This window comes from Oncorhynchus mykiss, chromosome 10, assembly GCF_057628025.1.
Source record: "Oncorhynchus mykiss isolate SJ-2025 chromosome 10, ASM5762802v1, whole genome shotgun sequence".
NCBI classification, from domain to species: domain Eukaryota; kingdom Metazoa; phylum Chordata; class Actinopteri; order Salmoniformes; family Salmonidae; genus Oncorhynchus; species Oncorhynchus mykiss.
Window position 1 is genome coordinate 59,518,865 of NC_143031.1, and position 9,950 is coordinate 59,528,814.

At 40.9% G+C, this 9,950-nt stretch overlaps 1 protein-coding gene across 1 annotated transcript; it reads left to right on the forward strand.

Moving 5' to 3' along the window:
• Positions 1 to 1,568: 1,568 nt before the first annotated feature.
• On the forward strand, positions 1,569 to 8,809 carry LOC149980099 (butyrophilin subfamily 1 member A1-like). Its single transcript, XM_090188537.1, has 5 exons — positions 1,569 to 1,707; positions 1,862 to 2,209; positions 2,802 to 2,963; positions 3,164 to 3,295; positions 8,180 to 8,809. Exons 1-5 carry the CDS (start codon positions 1,569 to 1,571, stop codon positions 8,686 to 8,688), a joined length of 1,290 nt encoding a protein of 429 aa, XP_090044663.1. The 3' UTR covers positions 8,689 to 8,809.
• The last annotated feature ends 1,141 nt before the right edge of the window (positions 8,810 to 9,950 follow it).

Genomic DNA, 9,950 nt, shown 5'->3' on the forward strand with positions numbered 1-9,950 from the left:
AGTGAAGGAAAAGCAGCAAACAAATTCTCAACATATGTGGGAACTCCTTCAAGGCTGTTGGAAAAGCATTCCAGGTGAAGCTGGTTGAGAAGATTCTGAGTGTGCAAAGCTGTCATCAAGGCAAAGGCTGGCTACTTGTAAGAATATAAAAATATTATAAAAACATATTTTGATTTGTTTAACACATTTTTTGGTTACTACATGATTCAATATGTGTTATTTCATAGTTTTTATGTATTCACTATTATGATACAATGTAGAAAATAGTAAAAATAAAGAAAAACCCTGGAATGAGTAGGCGTGTCCAAACTTTTGACTGGTACTCTACATAAAAGTAAAATAATATATAAAATATAAATCGAGCAATGTGGCATTGACTAAAATACAGAAGAATAGAATAGAGTATATACATATGAGATGAGTAAAGCAGTATGTAAACATTATTTAAACATTGTTAAAGTGACTAGTTTTCCATTATTAAAGTGGCCAGTGATTTCATGTCTATGTATATGGGGCAGCAGCCTCTAAGGTGCAGGGTTGAGTAACCGGATGGTAGCCGGCTAGTGATGGCTATTTAACAGTCTGATGGCTTTGAGATAGAAGCTGTTTTTCAGTCTCTCTGTCCCAACTTTGATGCACCTGTCCTGACCTCGCCTTCTGGATGATAGGGGGGTGAACAGGCCGTGGCTCAGGTGGTTGATGTCCTTGATTTATCTTTTTGCTCTTTTTGTGACATCTGGTGCTGTAGGTGTCCTGGAGGGCAGGTAGTTTGCCCCTGTTTTGTTGACGTTGAGTGAGAGGTTATTTTCCTGGCACCACTCTCCCAGGGCCCTGTAGTCTCATCATTGTTGATCATCAGGCCTATTACTGTTGTGTCATCTGCAAACTTGATGATTGAGTTGGAGGCGTGCATGGCCATGCAGTCATGGGTGAAAAAAAGAGTACAGGAGAGGGCTGAGCACCCACCCTTGTGAGACACCTGTGTTGAGCATCAGCAAAGTTTTGTTTCCTACCTTCACCACATGGGGGGCGGCCCGTCAGGAAAGCCAGGATGCAGTTGCACAGGGCGGGGTTCAGACCCAGGGCCCCGAGCTTAATGATGAGGTTGGAGAGTACTGTGGTGTTGAATTCTGAGCTATAGTCAATGAACATCATTCTTACATAGGTATTCCTCTTGTCCAGATGGGATAGGGCAGTGTGCAGTGCGATGGCAATTGAATCGTCTGTAGATCTATTGGGGCGGAAAGCAAATTGAAGTGATTCTAGGGTGTCCGGTAAGGTTGAGGTGATATGATCCTTAACTATCCTCTCAAAGCACTTCATGATGACAGAAGTGAGTGCTAAAGGGCAATAGTCATTTAGTTCAGTTACCTTTGCTTTCTTGGGTACAGGAACAATTATGGACATCTTGAAGCAAGTGGGGACAGCAGACTGGGATAGGGAGAGATTGAATATGTCGGTAAACTCTCCAGCCAGTTGGTCTGCACATGCTCTGAGGACACGGCTAGGGATGCTGTCTGGGCCAGCAGATAGAAATTGCAGATAGAAATTCCATGAATAGAGAGGACATGATTTCTTACTCCACTCCTTACTCCAGCATACCCTGTTATGATTATAATATCATCACACTGATCTTCAACACAGGTTTGTCTTTGAGGGTGATGATACTGGCAGCTCTCACCGTTCCCATCATAGTCCAAAGTCCTGGTGAGCATATGCTATTAGTTTTCTGCAAAATATTCTATTTTTTTCTACATAACTGTCTCAACTTCATAAATAGAAAAATATTATCCTTCAATTTCCTTGAGTAAGAAAATTAGTCTCTCTCTCTCTCACTCACACTCTCTCTCTCTTACCCCAGAAATCTTCACCTTGTCGGTCCCACACGGTCCAATCATGACCTGGTTGAACTCCTCCGTTTCTTTATCTTGTGAACTTTCACCTCTCTTCAATGCGGAGCCATTGGAGGTGCGCTGGTACAGGGCCAAAGACTTTGACTCAACTGCCTTGTTGTACAAAGATCACAAGATCCACGAGGCCCCTGTGGACCCCCGGTACAAGGGCAGGGTGTCTCTAACTGGGGGGCTGGAGAGAGGGAATGTGTCCCTGACACTGGAGAGGGTCACACTGGCAGACAGGGGGGAGTATGTGTGCTATGTTAGCAGTGAACAGTGGTATGAAAAAGCCATTGTACTCCTCACAGTGAATGGTAAGTAATTGGGGACAGTCCTACTTAATGGATAGTTCACCCAAATTACAGATTGGTTTCCTTCACTTGCATTGGTTAATAGGCCATAATTGCTAAAGAGTTTGCATTTGGTGACAGTAGCCAGGTATACAAAACCAAAGCATTGATTGCTGTCTTAGCTTGTCCATAGACAGATTTCAGGGTAAGGAAACCAATGTGTAATTTTGTAATTTGGGTGAACTACTACTTCAACACGGGATGACATTTTTGGTCTGTCCACAAAACTACAACTTTCCCCAAAAATACTGTAATACCAGGGTTTGGGTCAATTCCAATTCATTTCCAGAAAGTAAACCAAATTCCAATTCCAAATTTTCCTAATTGAAAATCATTGAAGAGAATAGGAATGTCACTGTACTTCCTGAATTGACTGAAATGCCAATGCAATTCACTCAACCCTGCGTAATACTCACAATATTGTAGCAGAAATGATCTTGCATCTTTTTTTAAAATGATAATTCACAGGAAAATGTGATGCATGAGATACAGTAGTCTATTCCAATAATCTATGATCATAGCTTGTCCTCACCCTCCCCTTTTATCTGTCCATTAGTAACAGGTAGTGAACCAGTTCTCTCTGTTGCTGAAGCAGGAGGAGGAGGAGGTCAGGTGAACGTCACCTGTTCATCAGAGGGCTGGTCACCACAACCTAAACTCACCTGGAGAAACAAAGAGGGGACAGAGATCAGATATGAACAAGTACTCAACACCTCTGGTAATTACTTGTAGAATCACTACACATGCCAAATCAGTCTGAAGAAGGCTATCTACAACTGTGTGTGTGTGTGTGTGTGTGTGCGTGTGTGTGTGTGTGTGTTGGGGGGGGGGGGGGGGGGGGGTGCCTGTATCTGATCATGTGTATCTTTCCCATATAATTAATGGCTGTGGGTATACCTGCCTCTCTTTCTGTTTCAGATCCTCAGGGCTTGGTGAGTGTCAGTAGCTGGCTGCTGTATTCTCCATCAGACTCAGATTGGCTCTCCTGTACAGTCGCTCTGTCTGGGGAGAGGAGAGAGAGCAGAGTCATGCCAAGAGCTCCAATGGAAGGTGAATGTCTCAGAAAAGGTTATCAATACCTTAACATTTAATATCTCAATATTGAACTCTTTCAGTCGGTTCACTCAATGTAGCACCTTATGTAAATTCAAGTTCAAATGTACTTTTACCTTGGCTGGCTGACTGGCTTTCCAGGTGAACTTGTACCAACATGGCAGTATGCAAATTAAAATGTATGAAATGATAAAGGGTAAGACAGACAAGGGTTAAACAATGAAAATCTGTGTTTAATGAAAGAAGTACAACATTTCAACTCGACAAGGGTCTTCGTCAGGACAGGTATAACACCGTTGCAATAGGGTTTCTGAAGTCATTATTACAAATTCTGCTCAGATAGTCTGTTTTTTGGACTTCTTCCTAATGTAATCCTTCCCACTTGAACACTTAAAATATTAAAGCTGATATACCCCCTACATTTTTATTTTTATTTTTTTTAAGTACGAACGTTTTCACCCCCCTCAGACATTACAGTGTATTTTTTTTGTAGATGGTAACAATTATAAATGTTTATTTGTATTATTATAATTTTTTTTAAACAATTAAATCAAATGTAATTCCATGTTGAATAAAAAGTGTAAGGGTGTAAATACTTATGCAAGGCGCTGAATGTTCTCTTAAAGTTGAAAGGATTTATCCATCCTTTCTACAGGACATTGGAGCCTTGGGGCCTTCATGACATTACTGTTCATCAATCTACTAGTAATCTTCACTCTAATTGGACTCTTCGTCTGGAACAAAAAAACAGGTATATTAACAAGATGGTATTATTTCATTCCATGGCAGACTTCAACTTCAAAACCATGCCATTGAGCTACACAATCTCTGTCATCAGGTTGATTTGGGCATGAAATTGAAAGAATTCAGCTAACTTTAGCCACCGCTAGCTAACAAACAAGTGCAATGTATTTTTTTTTTTAAAGTCTAATGATCTTATATTAACATCAAAACAATATAGTTTGATTTCAGTTGATTTGGCCAGGTTAAAATATATTTCACAATTGCCCTTTCACATCCATTGATTGTTAGCTAGCGGTGGATAAAGTTAGCTGAAATTTGTAGTGGCTGTTTAATGAAAACTGAACTATGGATTACAGTTTCTCCAGACACACAGTCAATTTTCAGGTTGATGAACCATCTCACATCATCCAGAGCTTCCCCAATTCCAATTTTCAAAATTAGGGACTAGGCCTGGGCATATTTCCGAGTACACATGTAAGGAGACATTTTGTACTCCCAATATTTAACGGTGTGCACAACTGATTTGTTTCAATTAAATCAAGTCATGAAAAATCCAGCTGTGATACTAATTAGTGATCGGAGAACTCAAAAACATAAAGTGTGAATGACAGTATTTGCGCTTGGCATTTAGGCTCTGCTTTTCAGGGTGCTCCCGAGTCCAAGGAAAATACTTAGCTAATTTCCCTGATCATAGTATTTACACGTCCCCCAAACATACAGAATCATACACCAAGATGAGTTAACTACTTACTGTATGTACAGCAGAGCACCCACTGCTTTCTGAAATCACTCAGGATGACCATATATGTTTTAACATGTATATTTCGGTCAGTTTTTATTCTAATTTCATCCACAAGTGTTGCGTTTGAACCTTTCAAATACTATTGTAGGGATCAAGCATTAAATACAAACCTTAAATGAATGAATGTAGTATTATTTATATACTTATAATGATGTAATATTGTGATGATGTTGATGTTAATTGTATTTATTTAGCAGAAACTCTTATCCAGAGCGACTTACAATTAGTGCATTCATCTTAAGATAGCTAGGTGAGACAACAACATAGTACAATCATATCAAGTCCATTTTCCCTCAAAGTACTTATTAGCTAAATCAGAGGTATTCGGAAATAACAAGTATTGCACCTTATATACACAGTCATTCAGGTTTGTTTCTTTGTTACTTTGGTTTTAGAAGTGGGGAGACATAAATACTAATTCCTTTATTCCACATTTTGTTGTGTTACAGCATGAATTTAAAATGGATTACATATATGTTTTTCTTACCCATCTACACACATTACCCCATTATGACAAAGTGAAAACCTGTTTTCAAATGTTTTTGCAAATGTATTGAAAATGAAATACAAAAATATGTAATTTAGTACATACACTACATGATCAAAAGTATGTGGACACCAACTCGTCAAACATCTCAATCCAAACACATGGGCATTAAAATGGAGTTGGTCACCCCTTTGCTGCTATAACAGCCTCCACTCTTCTGGGAAGGCTTTCCACTAGATGTTGGAACATTGCTGTGGCGGCCTATTTCCTTTTAGCAACATTTGTGAGGTCGGGCACTGATGTTGGACAATTAAGCCTTGCTCGCATTCGGAATTCCAATTAATCCCAAAGGTGTTCAGTGGGGTTGAGGTCAGAGCTCTGTGCAAGCCAGTCAAGTTCTTCCACACCGATCTCGACAAACCTTTTCTGTATAGACATCGCTTTGTGCACTGGGGCATTGTCATGCTGAAACAGGAAAGAGCCTTCCCCAAACTGTTGCCACAAAATTGGAAGCACAGAATCGTCTAGAATGTCATTGTATATTGAAGCGTTTAGTTTACCCTTCACTGGATCTAAGCGGCCTAGCTTTAACCATGAAAAACAGCCACAGACCATTATTCCTCCTCCACCAAACTACAGTTGGCAATATGCATTGGGAAAGGTAGCGTTGTCCTGGCATCTGCCAAACACAGATTTGTCAGTCGGACTGCCAGATAGTGAAGCGTGATTCATCACTCCAGAGAATTCATTTCCACAGCTCCAGAGTCCAATTGGCTGTGAGCTTTACACCACTCCAGCCGACGCTTGGCATTGCGCATGGTGATCTTAGCCTTCATTTCATGAAGCTCCCGACAAACAGTTCTTGTCCTGATGTTGCTTCCAGAGGCAGCTTGGAACTCAGTAGTGAGTGTTGCAGCCGACTACAGATTTATACGCTACACGCTTCAGCACTCGGCTGTCCTTTTCTGTGAGCTTGAATGGCCTACCACTTCGCGGCTGAGCCGGTGTTGCTCCTAGTCATTTCACTTCACAATAACAGCACTTGCAGTTGACAGGGGCAGCTCTAGTAGGGCAGAAATTTTACAAACTGACTTGTTGGAAAGGTGGCATCCTACAACGGTGCCACGTTGAAAGTGACTGAGCTCTTCACCATGGCCATTCTACTACCAGTGTTTGTCTATGGATATTGCATGGCTGTGTGCTCGATTTTATACACCTGTCAACAACAAACGTGGCTGAAATAGCTGAATTCACTGATTTGAAGGGGTGTCTACCTACTTTTGTATATATAGTGTAAGTATTCACAGGCCTGAGTCAACACATGTTAGAATCACCTTTGGCAGCGATTACAGTTGTAAGTCTTACTGGGTAAGTCTCTAAGAGCTTTGCACATCTGGATTGTACAATATTTTCACATTACTCTCTTCAAAATTCTTCAACCTCTGTCAAATGTGTTGTTGTTCCTTGCTAGACAACCATTGTCAAGTCTTGCCATCGGTTTTCAGGCAGATTTAAGTCAAAACCACTTACTCGGCCAGTCACTGTCTTCTTGGTAAGCAACTCCAGTGTAGATTTGGCCTTGTGTTTTAGCTTATTGTCCTGCTGAGAGGTGAATTCATCTCCCAGTGTCTGGTGGAAAGCAGACCCAGGTTTTCCTCTAGGATTTTTCTTGTGCTTAGCTCCATTACGTTTCTTTTTTATCCTGAAAAACCCCCCAGTCCTTAATGATTACGAGAGTCCCTATAACATGATGCATCGACCACCATGCTTGAAAATATGAAGTGGTACTCAGCAAATGTATTGGATTTATCTCAAATCTAGCACTTTGTATTCATGAGGGAAAAAAAGTGAATTGCTTTGTCTTATTCTTTTTTGCAGTATTACTTCAGTGCATTGTTGCAAACGTGATGGATGTTTTGGAATATTTTATATTGTGTACAGGTTTCACTCTGTCAATTAGGTTAGTATTGTGGAGTAACTATAATGTTGTTGCTCCACCCCCAGTTTTCTCCTATCACAGCCGTTAAACTTTAACTGTTTTAAAGTCACCATGGGCCTCATGGTGACATCCATGAGCTGTTTCCTTCCTCTTAGGAAACTGAGTTAGGAAGGACGCCTGTACAGGTGAATTGGAGAGCCGCCGTGGTCTTTGTGGTTGGATCTGTGTGTGAAATCCACTGCTTGACTGAGGGACCTTACAGATAATTGTGCGTGTGGGGTACAGAGATGAGGTAGTCATTCAAAAATCCATGCAACTTCTGTGACTTGTTAAGCAAATGTTTACTCCTGAACTTATTCAGGCTTGCCATATAACAAAGGGGTTGAATTTTATTTTATTTTTTTTTTACCTTTATTTAACCAGGCAAGTCAGTTAAGAACAAATTCTTATTTTCAATGATGGCCTGGGAACAGTGGGTTAACTGCCTGTTCAGGGGCAGAACGACAGATTTGTACCTTGTCAGCTCGGGGGTTTGAACTCGCAACCTTCCAGTTACTGGTCCAACGCTCTAACCACTAGGCTACCCTGCCACCCCAATACTCATTGACTCAAGACAGATCAGCTTTTCATTTTTTTTTTTTTTTTTTACATTTGTAAACATGTCAAAAAACATAATTCTACTGCGACATTATGGGGTGTTGTGTGTAAAATAGTGACAAAACATTTCAATTTAATCTATTTGACATATGCTGTAACACATGTGGAAAAAGTCATGGGGTGTGAACACTTTCTGAAGGCACTGCACATAGTGTTAGCATACTACACATAGCAGGTGTAGTCATATAACACAATCCAATGAGTAACCATGTAAGTGAATGTGTGATTTTAAATCCTGTTCTCTTCTCTTAGTGGACGTCACTTTGGACCCGCTGACTGCTCACTCTTCGCAATTTGTGTCTAGCAGTAAAAAGATGGTTCATTGTAAAAAAGAAGGAGATCAAGCTTCCACAGCTCACTTTGTCCTTAGTGAGAACAAATTCAGCTCAGGACAGATATACTGGGAAGTGGTGGTGGATTCAAAGTGTACACAGCCATGGTATGTTGGGGTAACCACCACAGACGCAGCCCAGATTAACAAGGCTATTGTCCCCTTAAACCCTGGGAATGGTTTCTGGGTTCTTCGCTATAAAAATGGAAACGGTTATTGTGTCTCTACAGACCCTCCAACACAATTATCTGGAAATGAAAACCTGGAAACACTGGGAGTGTTCTTAGATTGTGACAGACAGATTCTTTCCTTTTATGATGCTGATTCAGGAGTACATCTGTACAGTTTTGCTGACGTGTCATCTTGCTCTAACACATTCTTTGCTGTATTTAGCCCTGCATTCGACCAAGTTCCCTTCACAATTAAATGATTGTAGATGACAAAGGTGCAAACTTCCCACAATAATAATCATGTTAGACATGACTGAATAAAAAATAGTCAGTTTAATCAAATCCAATTTTATTTGTCACGTGTCGAACACAACAGGTGTGGACTTTACCATGATTTTTTTTACTCATGAGCCCTTTGCCAACAAAGCAGAGTTATAAAGAAAAAAAATCTGAAATATTTACATAGTAAAACAACAATAATGAGACTATATACAAGGAGTACCAGTATCGAGTCAACGTGCAGGGGTACGATGGAGTTTAGGTAATTGAGGTAATACAGTATGTACATGTAGGCCGGGGTAAAAATTACTAGGCAATCAGGATAAATAAACAGAGTAGCAGCAGTATATTTGAAGAGTGTGAAGGAGTTTGTGTGTGTGGGATCAATATGCATGTGTGTGTGTGTGTTTGTGTATGTGTTGGAGTGTCAGTGTAGTGTGTGCAGGTAGAGTCCAGTGAGTGCGCATAGAGCCTGTGCAAGAGAGTCAGTGCATAAAAAAAAGGCTGTTCAGCAGTCTTACGGCTTGGAGGTAGGAGTTCAGGAACCTTTTTGGTCCCAGACTTGACACTCCGGTACTGCTCGCCGTGCGGTAGCAGAGAGAATAGTCGATGACTTGGGTAGCCGGAGTATTTGACAATTTTTAGGGCCTTCCTCTGACACCGCCTGCTGTAGAGGTCCTGGATGGCAGGGAGCTCGGCTCCAGTGATGTACTGGGCTATCCACACTACCCTCTGTAGCGCTTTGTGGTCGAACGCCAAGCAGTTGTCGTACCAAGCGGTGATGCAGCCAGTCAAGATGCGCTCACTGGTGCAGCTGTATAACTTTTGGGGATCTGAGGGCCCATGCCAAATTAGTTTGTGCTCCCGAGGGGGAAGAGGCGTTGTCGTGTCCTCCTCACGACTGTGTTGGTGTGTTTGGACCATGATAGGTTGTTAGTGATGTGGACACCGAGGTTCACCGTTGATGTGAATGGGGGTGTAATCGGCCCTCCGTTTCTTCCAAAAGCTCATTATAACTGAGACACTAACAAAAAATTGTAAGACATACATTTAAATGCACACATCTAATTAAACACTTACAAATGTCAATTGAAAATGTTACTTGAAATCCTAATCAATACCACTCAGTTGTATCAATGTTGAAATACTGTATATGTCGATATTTGATATTTGATCACAATAACATCCTCCACTGAAGTGTAAATCATATTCTACTACAGTCGGGTCCTAAATTATTGTCACC